This window comes from Heloderma suspectum, chromosome 1, assembly GCF_057233095.1.
Source record: "Heloderma suspectum isolate Gila_16-S chromosome 1, 16-S_ref, whole genome shotgun sequence".
Lineage (NCBI taxonomy): Eukaryota > Metazoa > Chordata > Lepidosauria > Squamata > Helodermatidae > Heloderma > Heloderma suspectum.
The window spans coordinates 417,048,635-417,070,245 of record NC_139458.1 but is presented as its reverse complement, the minus strand read 5'-3'; the positions used below and the strand labels follow the sequence as shown (position 1 = coordinate 417,070,245).

The window sequence follows — 21,611 nt, the reverse complement described above, 5'->3', positions numbered from 1 at the left end:
TAACTTATATGCAGAGTACATCATGAGAAATGCCGGGTTGGATGAATCAGAGATCGGAATTAAGATTGCCGGGAGAATTATCAACAACCTCTGATATGCAGACGATACCACCCTAATGGCAGAAAGCGAAGAGGATCTCAAGAGCCTCTTGTTGAGGGTGAAAGAGGAGAGTGCAAAAGCTGGTTTGAAACTCAACATTAAAAAAACTAAGATCATGGCATCTGGCCCTATCACTTCCTGGCATATAGAAGGGGAAGAAATGGAAGCAGTGACAGATTTTACTTTCTTGGGCTCCAAGATCACCGCAGACGGTGACTGTAGCCATGAAATTAAAAGACGCTTGCTCCTTGGGAGGAAAGCTATGGCCAACCTAGACAGCATAGTAAGAAGCAGAGACATCACCTTGCCGACAAAGGTCCGTCTAATCAAAGCTATGGTTTTCCCAGTAGTAAAGTATGGCTGTGAGAGCTGGACTATAAGGAAGGCTGAGCGCCGAAGAATTGATGCTTTCGAACTGTGGTGCTGGAGAAGACTCTTACAAGTCCCCTGGACTGCAAGGAGGTCAAATCAGTCCATCCTAAAGGAGATCAACCCTGACTGCTCATTGGAAGGACAGATACTGAAGCTGAAGCTCAAATATTTTGGCCACCTAATGCGAAGAGAAAACTCCCTGGAAAAGACCCTGATGCTGGGAAAGACTGAAGGCAAAAGGAGAAGGGGACGGCAGAGGATGAGATGGCTAGATAGCATCATGGATGCAATGAATATGAACTTGAGCACGCTCCGGGAGAGAGCGCAGGACAGGAAGGCCTGGCGTGCTATGGTCCATGGGGTCACGAAGAGTCGGACACGACTGAACGACTGAACAACAACAACAAATGCTCAAGAACAGAAAGGCCAGATTAGCCTTTGCCAGCAAACACCTAAAAAAGCCTGCCCAGTTCTGGAATAAGATTCTTTGGACTGATGAAACCAAGACTAACTTGTACCAGAATGATGGGAAGAGAAAAGTATGGAGAAGGAAAGGAACAGCTCATGATCCAAAGCATACCTTATCATCATGGTGGAGGAAGTGTTATAGCATAGGCACGTATGGCTGTCAATGGAACCGGGTCATTGGTGTTTATTGATGAACTGACTGCTGATAAAAACAGCAGGATGAATTCTGCAGTGTATAGGGCTATACTTTCTGCTCAGATTAAGCCGAATGCTGCCAAACTGATAGGACGCCGCTTCATACTGCAGATGGATAATGACCCAAAACATACAGCAAAAGCTACTCAAGAGTTTCTGAAGGCAAAGAAGTGGGATGTTCTTCAATGGCCAAGTCAGTCACCTGCTCTCTACCCAATAGAGCATGCTTTTCACTTACTGAAGACAAGACTGAAGGCAGAAAGACCCACAAACAAGCAGCATAGAATCACAGAATCATAGAATGGTAGGGTTGGAAGGGGCCTACAAGGCCATCAAGTCCAACCCCCTGCTCAATGCAGGAATCCAAGTCAGAGCATCCCCGACAGATGGCTGTCCAGCCTCGTCTTGAACTCCTCCGGTGTGGGAGAGCCCGCTACCTCTCTAGGTAATTGGTTCCATTGTCGTATTACTCTAACAGTCAGGAAGTTTTACCTGATGTGCAGCCGGAATCTGGCTTCCTGTAACTTGAGCCCTTTATTCCGTGTCCTGCACTCTGGGATGATTGAGAAGAGATCCTGGCCTTCCTCTCTGTGACAACCTTTCAAGCACTTGAAGAGCACTATCCTATCTCCCCTCAGTCTTCTCTTCTCAAGGCTAAACATGCCCAGTTCTTTCAGTCTCTCCTCATAGGGCTTTGTTTCCAGTCCCCTGAGCATCTTTGTTGCCCTCCTCTGAACCCTCTCCAGCTTGTCTGCATCCTTCTTAAAGTGTGGTGCCCAGAACTGGACACAGTACTCCAGAGGCTTAACCAGTGCTGAGTAGAGGGGAACTAGTACTTCCCGGGATTTGGAAGCTATGCTTCTATTAATGCAGCCCAAAAGAGCATTGGCCTTTTTTGCAGCCACATCACATTGTTGGCTCCTATTCAGCTTGTGATCGACAACAATTCCAAGATCCTTCTCGCTTGTAGTGTTGTTGAGCCACATATCCCCCATCTTGTAACTGTGCATTTGGTTTCTTTTTCCTAGGTGCTGAACTTGGCATTTATCCCTATTAAATGACATTCTGTTGTTTTCTGCCCAGCGCTCCAGTCTATCAAGATCACTTCGAATTTTGTTTCTGTCAAAGTATTAGCTATCCCGCCCAATTTTCTGTCATCTGCAAATTTGATCAGCATTCACTGCACCTCCTCCTCCAAGTCATTAATAAAAATGTTGAAGAGCACTGGGCCCAGGACTGAACCCTGCGGTACCCCGCTCATTACCTCTCCCCAGTTTGAGAAGATCCCATTGATAAGCACTCTTTGAGTCCGATTCTGTAGCCAACTGTGGATCCACTGGATTGTTGTTTCATCTAGCCCACTTTGAGGTGGTTTGCTCATCAGGATATCATGGGGCACTTCGTCGAAAGCTTTGCTGAAGTCGAGGTATATGATGTCTACAGCATTCCCACGGTCCACAAGGGAGGTTACTTGATCAAAAAATGAGATCAGATGCGTCTGGCAGGATTTGTTCTTGACAAATCCATGTTGGCTTCGAGTAATCACTGCATTGTTTTCAAGGTGCTTACAGATGGATTGCTTTATCATCTGCTCCAGAATTTTCCCAGGGATTGATGTCAGACTGACTGGTCTGTAGTTCCCAGGTTCCTCCTTTTTGCCCTTTTTGAAGATAGGGATAACGTTAGCCCTCCTCCAGTCATCTGGCACTTCCCCCGTCCTCTATGATTTCTCAAAGAGAATAGACAGCGGTTCTGAGAGTTCTTCTGCCAGTTCTTTTATTACTTTAGGATGCAGTTCATATGGCCCTGGAGATGTGAACTCATTCAAAGTAATTAGGTGTTCCTTGACCATATGCCTATCAATCTCAAGCTGCAATCCTGCCCCTTCAGCCTGTACTTCGCCTTTGCCAGCGGAGTCATAGACCCTTTTTTGGGAGAAGACTGAGCCAAAGTAGGAATTGAGCACCTCTGCCTTTTCTTTGTCATCTGTTATCATTTTGCCATCCTTATTTAATAGCTGAACAACCATTTCTTTCCTCTGCCTTTCACTATGCATGTATCTGAAGAAAGCCTTTTTGTTGCTTTTAGCATCCCTTGCTAACCTCAGCTCGTTCTCAGCTTTAGCCTTCCTGACGCCATCCCTGCAATTCTGTGCTACCTGCCTGTACTCTTCCTTTGTTACTTGTCCTTCTTTCCACTTCCTATATGTGTCCTTTTTTGTTTTCAGGTCATCTCTAAGCTTTTTGTGAAGCCACACTGGCTTCTTCTGCTGTCTTCCACCTTTTCTTCTTGTTGGAATGGTTTGTAATTGTGCCTTGAGAATTTCCTTTTTTAAAAGCTCCCACCCATCTTGGACTCCTTTTCTCATTAGAGTCGCTTGCCATGGGACCTTCCTGATCATTGTTCTGAGTTTATTAAAATCAACTTTCCTAAAATCCAGGGTACGCGTTTGACTACACTCGGCTTTTGCTTCCCTTAGAACCAAGAACTGAAGTACAACATGGTCGCTTTCCCCCAGAGTTCCTGTAACTGCTATTTGATCCACTAAGCCTTCTCTGTAAGGCAGCTGCAGTACAGGCCTGGCAAAGCATCTCGAGGGAGGAAATTCAGCATTTGGTCATGTCCATGGGTTCCAGACTTCAGGCAGTCCTTGACTGCAAAGGATTTTCATCCAGCTATTAAAGGGGATCCTTAAGTCTGAAATGATGTTGGTTTGTTCCGTTACTTATGAGCCATCAAGGATGGGGTGTGTGTATATGCCACTGGCTGTACTTCCCGAATGGTTAGTGCCCCACTTTTGTCAAACCCCTTGAATTACAGCTTAAAGTCCTGACTTCACTCCCATCTGGATGTTTTTCCTTTCAACTTCAATGTGGTGGCGTACAGAGGCCAACTGCCAAAACAGTTATCCTTGCTCCAGTATTTCTGGCCCTGACTGTATCCGATGGCCAACGTGTCTCTGGCATGTTGTGGTGTCTGCACCCTGGGTTGCCGCCGCTGCTCTGGTTGGGCTTGCTGGGGGCACGGGATTGATGAACATGACCAGCGTCTCCAGCAAGCAACCTAGCCTGGCCCACATGCTCCTGCTCTTCCCAGTCTCAGGCGCAGGCGTGGTGGCAGTTCCTCCATCTCTCCCTCTTAGAGCGAGAGGAGGTGGGCTGCAAGAGACAGTACATTAACCCTTTGCCAAGAGAGGCTGCCTTGCCCAGGTGGCCTTTCAGGCCAGGGGAGGGGGGAAATTAGCCATTCTTCCTGCCCCATGCCTGGACCTTGGGGAGAGTAGCTGCTGTAGCAGCAGCAGCAGCACCCACTCTGCTCACAGCAGCATCTCAGGCTCTTCCCGCTGCCTGCCCCACAGCGGTAGGTTGGGAGTGGGAGGGACCTGGCTGAGACCTGGCTCTAAAAAAAGTCCCGTGTCTTCATCCTGGCATGACCCACCACCACTGTACCCCGGCCAGGGGTCTCTGTGAATGCACTGGCACACATGATTACAGCCAGGGTTGCTTGACCCAGCATTTAAAACGAATAAGCAATATATAATTTCATGATAATCTAACCACTAGAGGGCAGTGTCAGCATTTGTATTGTGTCATCTTTGCTGGTTGGCTAAACTTGAGCAAAAATCTCAACAGTTCCCTGTCAGGTCTTCCAATCCTGTTTAGAATAATCTAGCAACACCAGCAATAAATATTCTTCTGTTTGTTCAGAGCAGGACACTTTGCAGTTATTTGGAGCAGGGCATTTAGTATGGTGGCACGCACTATGTGGAACGAGCTTCTCCCTGAGATTAGACATACATGACAATTCTTATTTTTAGGCTCATGCTGAAGGCACATCTACTGATGCAAGCCTGCCCAGTGTAGTTTAGCCTACTATGTACTCTATTCTTAAGGATATGTAGATATGGTTTATTGATTCTGTGTACTGGTTTTATATTGTTATGTTTTTAGTATTTGTGTACACTGTTGGTAGATGTAAGTGGTTTAGAAATACATGTAAGTAAGTAAATAAATAAATACCTTTCCAATGTCTTGGATGAAATCTGCAGAAAAATGCCTGTTAGTCCTGACTGGAATTGAGTAGGCTACCAGAACATGTTTAATTCTCCCTGACCTTATGATTTCCTTGTGCCTGGGAATGTGTTTTTTTCCCTGTCCTTTCATAACGGTGGAATGTGATGAAATTTGAGAGCCTCTGCTGTTTAGGAACCAGTGTGTGAATTGCCTGAAGAATGCATTAAAAAAAATATAACATCTCTCAGGGGATTTTAAGCTATACTGCTTCCTTGAGGAAACTAGAGAAGATAACATTACTTATTTATCTACATTTATAATCCATTCAGTAACAAAAGGCTTGTAGCATGTACCAATTAACCAACATAAAAGGGTGGGTATCTGTCTCAGATGAGACCCAGGCCTAGCATACACATTACAATGGCTACAGCAGACTTCATGACTTGAACACCACCTGCTTTTTGCAACATCTTGCCTGATGAAGAGATCTGGAGATCTCAAAAGCTTGTCCACAATTCTGGGCATATTTGGTTGGTCTACACAACAGTATTGCCTGACTGTGGATTTTGGAATTTTTAATTTATATTTGTGATTTATACCTGGCTCTTCAACATGTTCCCAGGGGAGCTTTAGGCTGCAATCCTATGCATGTTTAGACAGAAAACCTCTACAACTCCCAGCATTCCCCAGCCAGCTGGCTGAGGAATGCTGGGAGTTGAAGGGGTTTTCTCTGTCTAAACATGCATAGGATTGCAGCCTTAAAGTGCTCCACATGGCCCAGAGACTGGCCAAACTCGGTACATTTAGGAATGGAGGAAGTTGCCTTATAATACCAAGTCAGACCACACAGCCATCTGGTTCAGTATTGTCTACCTTGGGGGGGGGGGGGTGACTGATATGTGGTCCACAGGCTGCAAGCCGCCCCCCAAGGGCTTTCATGTGGCCCTCCCTCTATTGCCCAGTGCTGCCACTGAATTGCAGCCAATTTGCCCTCCTCCCAACGCATTACCAGCCTTGCAGCCTTTCTAGAGCAATGGTCTGAGCCTCCCTCACGCAAAGTGGAGAAGCAGCATTGCCATCGGTTTTCTCCTCCTCCAGCCTGTCCATTGAAGAAGAATGCAGCTTTGGGGGCCATCAAAGCCTCTCCTGTTTTATCCGCACCCCCACCCCGCCTGGAGGAGTGCTTCCTAAAGGTGGAAATTGCTACTGGTACTTTCTCCTCTTCCTCTCTCTAATGAACGCTGCAGCCACTGTTGTGTTCTCTCAATCCCCATTAGGACTGCACAGGGCTGAGTGCTCAAGAACAAAATTATGCATGCTGTGGAGGAAGTGAATAGGGAGACATTTTTCTCCCTCTCTCATGATACTGAACCTGGGGTCATCCCATGAAGCTGATTGGTGGGGGATCCAGGACAGATAAAAGGAAGGACTTCCTTACACAGTGTAGAGTCAGGAATTCACTTCCAAAAGATGTAGTGATGGACACCAGTTGTGGAAACCAGTGATGGCTTTAAAAGGGGGTTGAACAAATTCCTGGAGGAGAAGGCTATCAATGGCTACTAGGGGGTTGGACTTGATGGTTTATAGGCCCCTTCCGACCCTTCTGTTCTATGATTCTAGTCCTGATGGCTACATACCACCTACAGTATCAGAGGCAGTATGCCTATGTACTCCAGTTGCTGGGGAACATGGGTGTTGGTTTCCTGTGGGCATCTGTTTGGCCACTGTATGAGCCCATGGGTTCTGGGTGGCTTGTTAACACAGCAACAAACCACACTCGCCCAGTTTGCGTGTCCCTACAACCTGTGCTGGTGAGGGGAATTATGCAAATTCCCCCAGCATGCATGGCGGGGGAAATAAGCCACTGTGGCTTATTTCCCCCTCTGTGATAGTGCGAACCAGGTAATTCTGTTAGGTCAAATCTCTCATGCTTCATTCCATGACAGGAGGCACATGAGAAAGGAGGGAGCTAGGAAAATCCTGGGGCAGGGTAAGTGTGCATTTAACCACTCTATTCTTTAGGAACATAAGAAGCTGCTTTGATATTAGGTAAGATTATTAATCATCTAGTCCAGTATTCTAGTCCAGCAATGGCTGGCTGGGGGATGCTGGCAGTTGTAGTATTATATTTCTATTTAAAGTTATAGTCATTATTTCTAAATGTGCATCTACGGTCAGGGCCAGAAATTTGATCGTTTGACAAAAGTGTGGCACTAACCATTCAGGAAGTACAGCCAGTGGCATACCACCCCCATCCTTGATGGCTCATAAGAAATGGAACAAACCAACATCATTTCAAACTTAATGATCACCTTTAATAGCAGGATGAAAATCCTTTGCAGTCAAGGACTGCCTGAAGTCTGGAACCCATTTGTTGTTCAGTCATGTCTGACTCTTCGTGACCCCATGGACCATAGCACGCCAGGCCTTCCTGTCCTCCGCTCTCTCCCAGAGTGTGCTCAAGTCCATATTCATTGCATCGGTGATGCTATCTAGCCATCTCATCCTCTGCCGTCCCCTTCTCCTTTTGCCTTCAATCTTTCCCAGCATCAGGGTCTTTTCCAGTGACTTTTCTCTTCACATTAGGTGGCCAAAATATTTGAGCTTCAGCTTCAGTATCTGTCCTTCCAATGAGCAGTCAGGGTTGATTTCCTTTAGGATGGACTGATCTGACTGATCAGAGCAAGCTGCTCCAGCTGGTCCAGGGACTACAGAAGCAGGCAAGCTCCCAGAGAGCGAGCGAACAGAGCGAGCGAACAGGGGGAGCAAACAGGAGTTGGCCAGGGGAGTTGCAGTGGTTGAAGAGACAAAGGAGACAAAGGAGACAGAGGCTAAGAGGTAAGTGGGTTGCAGGAAGCCCAGGGCGCTGCCCTTTATCCTTCTGACTGGCTGTGAGCTCACCAGGAGCTTCTGAGAGCTCCAACTGAATTGGAGGGGTGTGGCCTGAGTACTCCCAGCAGCTGACTGGGCGGGAAGCTTCAGTCTGTTTCCCGCCTCCCAGCTGAGCAGAGCAGAGCAGAGCAAGCTGCTCCAGCTGGTCCAGGGACTACAGAAGCAGGCAAGCTCCCAGAGAGCGAGCGAACAGAGCGAGCGAACAGGGGGAGCAAACAGGAGTTGGCCAGGGGAGTTGCAGTGGTTGAAGAGACAAAGGAGACAAAGGAGACAGAGGCTAAGAGGTAAGTGGGTTGCAGGAAGCCCAGGGCGCTGCCCTTTATCCTTCTGACTGGCTGTGAGCTCACCAGGAGCTTCTGAGAGCTCCAACTGAATTGGAGGGGTGTGGCCTGAGTACTCCCAGCAGCTGACTGGGCGGGAAGCTTCAGTCTGTTTCCCGCCTCCCAGCTGAGCAGAGCAGAGCAAGCTGCTCCAGCTGGTCCAGGGACTACAGAAGCAGGCAAGCTCCCAGAGAGCGAGCGAACAGAGCGAGCGAACAGGGGGAGCAAACAGGAGTTGGCCAGGGGAGTTGCAGTGGTTGAAGAGACAAAGGAGACAAAGGAGACAGAGGCTAAGAGGTAAGTGGGTTGCAGGAAGCCCAGGGCGCTGCCCTTTATCCTTCTGACTGGCTGTGAGCTCACCAGGAGCTTCTGAGAGCTCCAACTGAATTGGAGGGGTGTGGCCTGAGTACTCCCAGCAGCTGACTGGGCGGGAAGCTTCAGTCTGTTTCCCGCCTCCCAGCTGAGCAGAGCAGAGCAGAGCAAGCTGCTCCAGCTGGTCCAGGGACTACAGAAGCAGGCAAGCTCCCAGAGAGCGAGCGAACAGAGCGAGCGAACAGGGGGAGCAAACAGGAGCTGGCCAGGGGAGTTGCAGTGGTTGAAGAGACAAAGGAGACAAAGGAGACAGAGGCTAAGAGGTAAGTGGGTTGCAGGAAGCCCAGGGCGCTGCCCTTTATCCTTCTGACTGGCTGTGAGCTCACCAGGAGCTTCTGAGAGCTCCAACTGAATTGGAGGGGTGTGGCCTGAGTACTCCCAGCAGCTGACTGGGCGGGAAGCTTCAGTCTGTTTCCCGCCTCCCAGCTGAGCAGAGCAGAGCAGAGCAAGCTGCTCCAGCTGGTCCAGGGACTACAGAAGCAGGCAAGCTCCCAGAGAGCGAGCGAACAGAGCGAGCGAACAGGGGGAGCAAACAGGAGTTGGCCAGGGGAGTTGCAGTGGTTGAAGAGACAAAGGAGACAAAGGAGACAGAGGCTAAGAGGTAAGTGGGTTGCAGGAAGCCCAGGGCGCTGCCCTTTATCCTTCTGACTGGCTGTGAGCTCACCAGGAGCTTCTGAGAGCTCCAACTGAATTGGAGGGGTGTGGCCTGAGTACTCCCAGCAGCTGACTGGGCGGGAAGCTTCAGTCTGTTTCCCGCCTCCCAGCTGAGCAGAGCAGAGCAGAGCAAGCTGCTCCAGCTGGTCCAGGGACTACAGAAGCAGGCAAGCTCCCAGAGAGCGAGCGAACAGAGCGAGTGAACAGGGGGAGCAAACAGGAGTTGGCCAGGGGAGTTCGGCAGGGGAGGTCAAGGGGGAGGCCCCTAACATTTTTTTTTATTTTTTTTTATTTTATTTTTTTTACTAACTTTTTTTCATTTATTTGTCTTGTAACACACACTTCCACACCAGTGGGACTCTGCTTTTAACCTCTACTGAGTAGAGGAGCAGGCACAGGCTAGTCTAGAACAATCACAAAGCTAGACACAAAAAGGGAAAAGAGGCTATGGAAGGACAAGACTCTCCAGTGGTGGTGACCTGCAAGGTGTGTGCAATGTTTGTTTTCTTGCCTGAGAACAACATGGCCTACACCTGCAACAAGTGCAAGTTGATCACGCTGCTGGAGGAAAAAGTAAGTGGACTGGAGCGGCGACTGTCAACCCTCCGGGGAATAAGAGAACACGAAGAGTTCTTGGACAGAATGGGGGAACTACAGCAGCAAAGGGCAGACCAGAAGCTTGAAGAGCAACAGCAAGATGAGGCAGTGGGAAATGCTGAGGTGAAGAAAAATGGAGTAGAGGATACTCCTTGGAAAACGGTGACAGTTAGGAGAAGAAGAACTAGACGCCACTCTGCACCAGTGGAAGCGGTGGAGCTGTGGAACCGATTCCAGGTACTTGCAGATGAGACTGGAGGACAGCCTGCAGAGGAAGAATCACAGGGGAACCTGCATGAGAGTGAGCAAGAGGCTAAAGGTCAGTCAAACAGAGGCGATGAAACCCAGGCCTACAAGAAGAAGAAGAGAAGAGTGGTAGTAGTGGGAGACTCCTTGCTGCGTGGGATCGAGACCCAAGTATGTCGCGAAGACCCGTGGACTCGCCAGGGATGTTGTCTCCCGGGAGGACAGATTAGAGACGTGAGTGAAAGGTTGCCTGCACTCATAAAGCCCACTGACAGGTATCCCTTTCTTCTCATCCATGTGGGAACAAATGATCCCGCCAAGCGGAGCTACGAAGAGATGACGTCAGACTTTGAAGCTTTGGGAAGGAAACTCAAGAACTTTGGGGCCCAGATAGTTTTCTCATCCATCCTTCCAGTAGTTAGAAGAGGGATAGAAAGGGAACGAAAAATACTCCGGGTGAATGACTGGCTACGAAGGTGGTGCCGACGAGAGAGATTTGGATTCTGGGACCACGGGCTATACTTCCTGGAAGATGGGCTGTTGGCTAGGGATGGGTTGCACCTCACAAAGGATGGGAAGAATGTGTTTGGCCACAGCATGAAGAACTTCATCAGGAGGGCTTTAAACTGAATCCTACGGGGAAGGGAGATGTAATGTTGGGGGTAACAATGGACGTAGGCGCATGCACTGCAATGGAGAGAACAGCTCTGATAGCGCCCAATAATAGTCTTCAGACACATGTAGGAAGAAAGACAGACTATGAAGCACATGGTCTTCGATGTCTATATACTAATGCCCAGAGTATGGGAAACAAACAGAACGAACTTGAACTCTTAATACAGGAGGGAAATTATGACTTGATAGGTATAACTGAGACTTGGTGGGATGACTCTCATGACTGGAATACAGCAGTTGAAGGATATAACTTGTTCAAAAAGAACAGGAGGAACAGAAAGGGAGGCGGGGTTGCACTGTATGTGAAAAATACATATCTCTGCACAGAAATACAGGAGGAGGAGCTTGGTAGCCCCATCGAGAGCATCTGGGTTGAAATAAATGGAGCAAAGAATAAAAGGAACCTGGTGGTCGGAGTCTACTACCAGCCACCCAATCAAGGCGAAGACAAGGATGAAACTTTTGAAAAGCAAATAGCCAATGTTTTAAGGAAGCATGATGTAGTAGTAATGGGGGACTTCAATTTCCCCGATATTTGTTGGGAGACAAATTCTGCAAAACATGGCCCCTCCAGGAAATTCCTGACTTGTGTGGCGGATAACTTCCTCCTACAGAAAGTAGAGGAAGGAACTAGAGGATCGGCTATCCTTGACTTGATCCTAACCAACAGAGATGACTTAGTGGATAAAGTAGCAGTTACAGGAACTCTGGGGGAAAGCGACCATGTTGTACTTGAGTTCTTGGTTCTAAGGGAAGCAAAAGCCGAGTGTACTCAAACGCGTACCCTGGATTTTAGGAAAGTTGATTTTAATAAACTCAGAACAATGATCAGGAAGGTCCCATGGCAAGCAATGCTAGCGAGAAAAGGAGTCCAAGATGGGTGGGAACTTTTAAAAAAGGAAATTCTCAAGGCACAATCACAAACAATTCCAACAAGAAGAAAAGGTGGAAGACAACAGAAGAAGCCAATGTGGCTTCACAAAAAGCTTAGGGATGACCTGAAAACAAAAAAGGACACATATAGGAAGTGGAAAGAAGGCCAAGTAACAAAGGAAGAGTACAGGCAGGTAGCACAGAATTGCAGGGATGGCGTCAGGAAGGCTAAAGCGGAGAACGAGGTGAGGTTAGCGAGGGATGCTAAAAACAACAAAAAGGCTTTCTTCAGCTACGTGCATAGTAAAAGGCAGAGGAAAGAAATGGTTGTTCAGCTATTAAATAAGGATGGCAAAATGATAACAGAGGACAAAGAAAAGGCAGAGGTGCTCAATTCCTACTTTGGCTCAGTCTTCTCCCAAAAGAGGGTCTATGACCCCCCTGGCAAAGGCGAAGTACAGGCTGAAGGGGCAGGATTGCAGCTTGAGATCGACAGGCATATGGTCAAGGAACACCTCATTACTTTGAATGAGTTCAAATCTCCAGGGCCAGATGAACTGCATCCTAGAGTCATAAAGGAACTGGCAGAAGAGCTCTCAGAACCGCTGTCTATTCTCTTTGAGAAATCATGGAGGACCGGGGAAGTGCCAGATGACTGGAGGAGGGCTAACGTTGTCCCTATCTTCAAAAAGGGTAAAAAGGAGGAACCTGGGAACTACAGACCAGTCAGTCTGACATCAATCCCTGGGAAAATTCTGGAGCAGATCATAAAGCAATCCATCTGGAAGCACCTTGACAACAATGCCGTGATTACTCGAAGCCAACATGGATTTGTCAAAAACAAGTCCTGCCGGACAAATCTGATCTCATTTTTTGATCAAGTCACCTCCCTTGTAGACCGTGGGAATGCTGTAGACATCATATACCTCGACTTCAGCAAAGCTTTCGACAAAATGCCCCATGATATCCTGATGAGCAAACTAGCTCGAAGTGGGCTAGATGAAACAACGATCATGTGGATCCACAGTTGGCTACAGAATCGGACTCAAAGAGTGCTTATCAATGGGACCTTCTCAAGCTGGGGAGAGGTAACGAGTGGGGTACCGCAGGGCTCAGTCCTGGGCCCAGTGCTCTTCAATATTTTTATTAATGACTTGGAGGAGGAGGTGCAGGGAATGCCGATCAAATTTGCAGATGACAGAAAATTGGGCGGGATAGCTAATACTTTGGAAGACAGAAACAAAATTCAAAGTGATCTGGATAGACTGGAGTGCTGGGCAGAAAACAACAGAATGGCATTTAATAGGGACAAATGCCACGTTCTGCACCTAGGAAAAAGAAACCAAATGCACAGTTACAAGATGGGGGATACGTGGCTTAACCACACTATGAGCGAGAAGGATCTTGGAATTGTCGTCGATCACAAGCTGAATATGAGCCAACAATGTGATGTGGCTGCAAAAAAGGCAAATGCTATTTTGGGCTGCATTCATAGAAGCATCGCTTCCAAATCCCGGGAAGTACTAGTTCCCCTCTACTCAGCACTGGTTAGGCCTCATCTGGAGTACTGTGTCCAGTTCTGGGCACCACACTTTAAGAAGGATGCAGACAAGCTGGAGAGGGTTCAAAGGAGGGCAACAAAGATGATCAGGGGACTGGAAACAAAGCCCTATGAAGAGAGACTGAAAGAACTGGGCATGTTTAGCCTTGAGAAGAGAAGACTGAGGGGAGATATGATAGCGCTCTTCAAGTACTTGAAAGGTTGTCACAGAGAAGAAGGCCAGGATCTCTTCTTGATCATCCCAGAGTGCAGGACACGGAATAATGGGCTCAAGTTACAGGAAGCCAGTTTCCGACTGAACATCAGGAAAAACTTCCTGAGTGTCAGAGCAATACGGCAATGGAACCAATTACCTGGGGAGGTGGTGGGCTCTCCCACACTGGAGGCCTTCAAGATGAGGCTGGACAGCCATTTGTCAGGGATGCTCTGACTTGGATTCCTGCATTGAGCAGGGGGTTGGACTCGATGGCCTTGTAGGCCCCTTCCAACCCTACTATTCTATGATTCTATGATTCTATGACCTCCTTGCAGTCCAGGGGACTCGTAAGAATCTTCTCCAGCACCACAGTTCGAAAGCATCGAACTGCGATCATCCACTTCAGTTGTCTTCCGTGGTCTTCCAGGCCTTTTGCTGTTGCTGAGCTTGCCAGTTAATTCCTTCTTTTTCAGGATGTTCCAAACTGTTGTGTTGGCCACTCCCAATGTTTTTGCTATCTCTCTGATGGGTTTATGTTGTTTCCTCAGCCTAATGATGGCCTCCTTCACTTGCATGGACACCTCTTTGGACCTCACGTTGGGAGTTCCACTGAACAGCTACCAAATGCAAATGTAACACTCAGAACCACCTCCAGGCCTTTCATCTGCTTGCTTGGCCATGGGGTACCAAGGAAACAGGCCACACCTGGCCATGCAGCTGCTTGTCAGCCATTTGTTCCATTACTTATGAGCCACCAATGATGGGGTGTGTGTGTATGCCAGTGTCTGTACTTCCTGAATGGTTAGTGCCCCACTTTTTCCAAACCCCTTGAATTACAGCTGACAGTCCTGACTTCGCTCCCATCTGGGTGTGTGTTTCCTTTCAACTTCAGTGTGGTAGTGTATAGAGGCCAACTGCCAAAACAGTTATCCTTGTTCCAATATTTCTGGCCCTGACTGTATCTGGGCTGTCAATCTGGGTTAGGTTTGGGAGGCACAGTGTTACCATGGTTTCAATCCTTACTGGAAAATTGGCCTCAGAAAGTGGTGCCGAGGGACTATTGCTTTACCCTGTGGCCGCTGGCTTAATTGGTACCAGAAAGGTCTATCTTGTCCCCTATGCTTTTTAAATATCTGTATGAAAATGCTGGGGGGAAGGAGGAGTTATCTGGAGATTTGGGCTAAAGTGTTATCAGCATGCACATGATACTCAGCTTTACCTTTCATTTCCATCTACTCATCCCCAGGAGGCTGTGGAACTCTTGGGCCCATGTCTGGAGGATGGATGAGGCTGAACAGGCTGAAACTTAATCCAGACAAGATGGAGGCACTGTTGGTAGGGAAACTGACTACTCTGGATGGAGGCATATAACTGTTCCTAGATGGGGTTACACTCTTCCTGAAGACCGAGTGCTTCACCACACAAGGCTAAAATCCTGCATCCTTACTGGGGCTTCTGTATCCAGATTCTTTGCAGGATTAAGCTCAGCTCCTTTACACAGGCTGACATGTGCTGTTTTTATTTCTTGGAAAGTTCTGTATGTTTCATTTTACAGCCATTAGGCGGCACTGCTGTTATAGCACCATTATGGAAGTACCCCCAGCAAGTAAAGTGCTTCACAGCGCTTTCTAGAGCAAAATCGGACTTTCCCCGTGCTTTACAAAGGCAGGATAAAGGTAATAAACCGCAGGAGGAGCCCTGGAGGTTGGCAATGTCATGTAAAGGACCCAAAAACATCCGTGTGTCTTGATCTTGATTGCACGATATAAACCCCATGTGGAGAAGCCCCAAGTATGCAGTTTGGGCATTCTCCTGGACTCAGCACTAACTGGAGAAGCTCAGGTGGTGGTGGTGGTCAAGAATGGTTTTTACCAGCTTAGGCTGCTATGCCAGCTGCAACCCTGTCTGGAGGGGATGGACCTTGCTTCAGTTACCCATGCTCTAGTGACATCTAGGCTACATTTCTGTAATCTGCTGTATGTGGGGCTACCTTTAAAGATGGGTGAGAAATGTCAGCCGGTATAAAATGCAACTGCTCAAGTGGTGGTAAGTGCTAGGCAGTTGGACCATGTGACACCTATATGGAATGAGCTACACTGGTTGCCAGTGCATTTCTGGGCTCAATTTAAACTGCTGGCAGAACCAGCGTCAAGGGTAGGCCTGGTCAGGCACCAGCAGAGGGCCTACACCCTGGCAGGGGACCATTGTCACGAGCCCCCTGGAGTTGCTCCTCCTCTTCACTACTGCAACCTGCTTTGTTCACCTGCCTCTCGCTCTGGCCCAGGCAATGGCAGTGGTGAGAAGGAGGAGCAGCGGATGACACAGCCTGCTCGTTCACTGGCTGTTCAATGATGAGGATGAGAAGCAAAGCAGTTGCAGACAATGGTGGTGAGAAAGCAGACTCCCTGAGGGAGGGGGCCCATTGTGTGTGTCTTGTCCAAGGGCCCACAAAAATCTGGAGTCTGCATGGTGTGCTGGTATTAGCCTTTAAAACCCTAAATGGTTTGGGTCCAGGTTACTTGAAGGACCGTCTTCAACCATACAACCTGCCCGAACTTGCCTGTCTAAGCAATTAGACTGGTGGGCAAGAGGGAAGGGCCTTCTCAGTAATAGCCCCCTGCTTGTGGAATTCTCTTGCAAATGATGACCACCAGCCCCCATCAATACAGGCTTTAAAGAAGGCCCTAAAGATGTACCTGTTTACTTTGGCCTGCAATTGAGTTAGGACTTTATTGGGTGCTGTGGTGTATATTGAGTGCTGTGGTGTATAAAGCTGTTTGGCTTTAATTGTTCATTTTTATTTTAACATTTTTAAATGATAGTTTTAATGATAGTTTTATTGTGTTTCATGATTTAAAATTTTGTTGTATGCTGCCTTGGGAGGGTTTACCCCCAGAGGCAGCTTATACTGTATATCTTTCAAAGAAAGAAAGGTTGTTCTTTGGGTTAAAGATATAGTAGACAAGCATAACTGTCTTACAATATGTTGTCAACACAAGAGTTCAAAATAAACATCATGTAGCATGTGAAATGACGGCTCCCTGGGGCTTTATTGTTCATGTACATGCATTTGCATGCATGTGTACTAGAGACCCAAGATGCACCAGCCGCCCCCTCCCACCCTACAGGAGTCCCAAGAAAGGGAGCTGAAACTTGAAGAAGAAAGCCAGCTCAACCAACTCACACTTGTATAGATGTAAGAAGGCATTCTCCCAATGACAAACAATAGGGACCGAATTGAGATGAGATTTACTAGACACAGGTCCCAGAAAACAGGGGCTGCCTTTTCCTGATAAATAGGGATGGTTGGAATGTATCTTATTGTGATTTAGAGCTTTTCTACATGAGGCATTTGTTGTGTGCTTGTCATTCTACTACTCATGGTTGTTTATGGGTTCTTTAGATGATGTTGTTACCCTCCAGTTTTGTTTCTGTTTGTAAACAGTACTTTTCGCAAGTTCTTTTAGGGCAGGAAAAATGGGGTATTATTTCTGATGGTGAAAGAAAGCATTATTTCCTCTTGTGTCTTTGTGGTATTCTGCTATACCACACTGCCATCTAGAGGTTATGTAGTGAAAAAGCAGGTAAGGAAATGCTCCTCACGTAGTGCTTAGATCTCAATTCTGAGACGAAACTGAGAGTAGATGCAGCAGATTAACAGCTTTGTGTAGAAAAGCGCTCACTATGAAATTAATTTCTTTAAATCAGGGTTTCCCTACCCCTATGGCCCTGCAGATGTGGTTGGATTCAAACTCCCATCAGCTCCAGTCAGCATGGCCAGTGCTCAGGGATTATGGGAGTCCAGCAACATCTGGAGGGCCATGGGTTCATCGCCCCTGCGGTAAGTTCTTAATTGTCTATCCCTAAGAATTCTCTCTTCTGCTATTATTGTTCCTACTACATTTTTATTTCTGTGCTTTATGTTATAAAATGTTAATGAAAATATCATTTCAAAAATACACTGCTTTTTCACAGGGTTGGCTAACCCTGCCATTTGGACAGAATGAGATGGTGGCCTCAGACAGCTGCTTTTGGCCAGTTCTTGCTGAAGCTAAAATAGAGCACTTACCTATGATACTGAAGTACTGGCAAGCTTCTCCGATTAACATCACCACTGTAGAATTGTGGGTTACTTTGTATTATTAATTGGTAATTATTGCTTAGTCTGTCCTTAATAAGGTCATGGAGAGCATGAGTGGGAGGCAGGGAAGTGGAATACAAATACTGTACAAAGAACATGTAACATCGGACCAGAAGGAAGTGAAACATTTTCATAATTCTGTGAACATTAGTAGAATGGAACTTGGGTTGACATATATTGTGGAGAGATAATGTTTTAGAAAATTGTTAAATGTGATGAAAGGGTGTTGCTTACTTCATGAAATAAAAGCCTGCTTTGAAATACATAAGAGGAGACAAAATGAATGAAGAATTTACAAACATCTATATTTTAGTGTTAGGAAATGTGTTAAGATTAGGAAACAATTAGTTGGAGACACTGAGTTATACAGCTCTGACTATTTCAGGCAATGAGAAATTTTACATAGTACAGCTTAACAAGATAAAAGGTCTCCCACCAGATACACAGAATGACAGACAAGTTGTCCGAATTTTTGACATAACACAACATCAAATACACATGTAATGTGATGAACAATGTCCAAGCATTTCTGGGTTATGTAATAACATACAACCTTGTTTGTTTGTTTTTTGTTTTGCATAAGGCAATTCAAATCACAACATATCTCAGGCAAGCATGCAGGAAAAAGTCATTTATTTTTGTACGTTGGTATGACACACCTTGCAACATGTTTCATTATAATGTATTAGACAAAGATGATATAAACCATCCAAATAATATACATATAATTTTGTTTCTTTTTAAATCAGCAATTGCATTTACACTGGAATAAAGATTATCAGTTTTGGTAAAAATAAAACTATTTGAATTCACTTGTTAACAAAATGCACAGTGATCATAAACCCATTTTTTTCCCTCTTTTTCTTCAAGCCAACTTTCATGAATCTTTTTCATTGATCTGTCACATTGCAGTTGGGTTCTAGTGGACACATAGAGATGATTGTACATAGTACTAGGCATTCATCTTCATGTAGTTCCCATGGCTACAAAAATTGCTAACCATTTTAAAATCACATGATATAACAACAATGCTATGTGAACATCATGTTAATTTAATGTCCAGCTTCTTGACATATACAGTATTATTATATTAGGTTTACTCTTTTTTTAAAGACTGACCAGCTTGGGCATCTTTAGTCACAAAACACAAACATTAAAACTTAGAAAATACACTTTATACAATATAGTATTTAGTAGGCCCCTGATCCAGCTTAAAACAAAGCACACACTTCAGTGCTTTGGTGGATTAGGTACACTAATGTCTTTACTACCAGTGAATTCTTATAAAGTTCCTTTTATTATTTTAAATAAGAAACTATGGCTCTGCTCAGAAATAAAATACCTGAGCCCAAAATGTTGCACTTTCCCATTCTGAAAAGATTGCGTCAGAGTTTACCTTACTCAAAGAAACAAGTAAAAAAAAAATCACAATGGATAAGAAAAGCCAATTGCTTCCCACTGATGTTATTTTAAGTAACAATCAATTTTGTGAATAAATTCTCCTTTTCTCCCCTTCCTTGCAAGCCACTTGGTTGTGTGGTTTTGATTTGGCATATTTGCTCCAGATGTCCCTGCTCTATAGCTGTAATAAACTTTAAATAATACAAGAACATCTGTAGTGACCTATCTTCTTTGTGGCATACACATCTCATTGTGGGCTATTTAACTCCACCATCTCCCCAGTCCAGTCCTATGTTCATTCTGATGCACACATGGATTTACTGTATTCAGTGGGATAGAAGGAGTTGGTGTGCATGTGCGATGGGAAAGTGGTTTTGGGCAGGGGAGCTTCATGTGTACACTGGGACGTTAGACTGGGGAGCCTTGACTTCAGAAGTTCTCCATCCAGATAATCCCATGGAATTCAGGACATAAAGATCCTTCTCTGGTGTTCATGTTATGTGAGTGCTGTAGCACACCTTCTCAAGACCAGAGCCAAAGCAAACCAGGCCACCTCCCCTCTCTCTCTGCCATCCTTTTCTCTCACTTTCTGCCACCCCCTTTCCCCTCTTTCTGCCATAACTTCTCCCTCTCCCTCCCTCTTCCTTTCACTCTGCCCAGAGGGCTGCCAGGGAAGAGCATATTGCTCTTGCAAGAGGTTTGAACTGCTCACTTGCAGAGAACTTTTGAAATTGCGGCCACCTTTGTACTAGGCAAACCTGCCAACTTGACCTGTTTAGGTTGAAATCCAACTCTAGAATGGCAGATATTTCCTCCTACTGCACTTTACCACAGTGCTTTAGGGGAAGAGGCCTATATTAACCTTTTTGGTGAGGGATTTAAATGTCAAATCTGCTCTGTGATGTTTCTTCAGAGAAATGTACTGCTTAAATGACAGCAATACTGCAAACATGTAGGGCAGGGCTCGGCAAACTTTTGGGCCCATGGGCACATTTAAGAAACTGTCCCGAGCACAACCATAAAATGGCTGCCATGGGTGAGCGTGGCATGTCACAAAGGACAAGTAACCTGCCCAGAGGCATTCATGGGAAATTAAGGTGGCAGCAGCTAGAGTCTCCCACTTTGTTTTGAAGCAATCTCAGCTGCCAGTGAGAAATATTTTTTAAATAAAAATTGGGAGGAGTAGGGTGTCTTGGTGGACACCAAGGAAGGTATTTGGGGCACATTGGTGCCCGTGGGAACCACATTGCCTACCCCTGATTTAGGGAGTCAGTTAATTAATTAAAGCTATTCATTCCATCCACATAATGTGTTCAGACGGCAAGGAGGTAAAGAGAAGCATTTTTGGTGGCTATCCTATAACTATGGAATTTCATCTTGTAGCGTGACTAAAACTGAAGACTGACTACATTTGAAGGCATTATCTACATTAGAAATTTGAACTGGTTTGAATCTGGATTATCTGTCATAGATTCACCCCCCAAATCTTGGGAATTGTAGTTTTGTGAATCTTCTGAAAATTCTTTGCTAGAGATTGCTGGCTCCTACAGGGAACTACAATTCCTAGGGCTCCTAGTTTAGGAGCCATGACAGTTAGGTTTGAAACAGGCTTAACTAATAAAGTGAAGATACAACTGTTACAAGATATTTCTGTTAGACCTTTCTGGCTTTTGGTGGCTGGGCATATACAGGTCTAGCATCAGCAATGTGTTCTATTTTTAGTAGTTTGGTTCCAAATTAATTTTAGCAGGATATTTTGTATTTTGTAATCTATTGTTATTTGTCTGGAGCCTTCCGGTATCAGCCATACCTGTGAAATAAATAAACTAAATATACAAGTGTTTCTATGATCAAAGTCACAACTGGTGCCTTTAAATCTCTTATTCTCTTTGAGGATTTAGGGTGTTTGTGGGGAGGTTTCTTTGTTAAATATTAAACTGCAAAAGTAGTTGACCACAATGCAAAGACATCATGTGCTTGCATGGCCAAAAACTGCACATAGCCAGAGGATATTTTGACACTTCTGCTTCCACATTTCTGAAGGCTGAAAAGGCAAGCCACTATTTAAACTGAGCTACTGCTAGCCTCTTCTGCACTGGGGACTGCAGCAGCAAAAATGTCAATGAAAACTCCAGATGTGGGCATTGGTTATTGATACTTTGGATTGCAGCCAGATGCCTTGTTCCTTAGATTTATGGATGTGATGGGCCTCACAGATCCCCCACTTGTTTCCACTGAACCAATGATTGGTAGAAGGGGGGTGACTGGACTGCTTTCCCCCAGTGGGGAAAGACAGGGCTTGGCTTCAGTGAGCACAGTAGTGGGCATGCAACCTGCCGTTGTGCTTGTTGGTCTCTTTATCAGGATTTCCTTGGCATGTGCAAATTGGGTTGCTGAATGGGACGGATTTTGTGCTCCTGCAGCAACCCTTTGTGCATGGATCACCCTTTGCTGGATCAGGGCTAGAGTGTGCAATTGTGCAACATTAGTTGCTTTGATCCTGCCTCATCAGTGCAGGGCAGGCCGCCCTCCCACT

General features: G+C 46.0%; 1 protein-coding gene across 1 annotated transcript in view; it reads left to right on the top strand.

The window, feature by feature from the left end:
* LOC146360214 (uncharacterized) overlaps positions 1 to 19,270 on the top strand; it is a 40,843-nt gene extending 21,573 nt beyond the window's left edge. Inside the window, exons 2-4 of the mRNA XM_084829123.1 lie at positions 7,094 to 7,137; positions 14,780 to 14,868; positions 17,509 to 19,270. Coding sequence (XP_084685249.1) covers positions 7,094 to 7,137; positions 14,780 to 14,868; positions 17,509 to 17,679 — 304 coding nt within the window. The 3' untranslated portion in view covers positions 17,680 to 19,270. The remainder of the gene's footprint in view (positions 1 to 7,093; positions 7,138 to 14,779; positions 14,869 to 17,508) is intronic.
* The last annotated feature ends 2,341 nt before the right edge of the window (positions 19,271 to 21,611 follow it).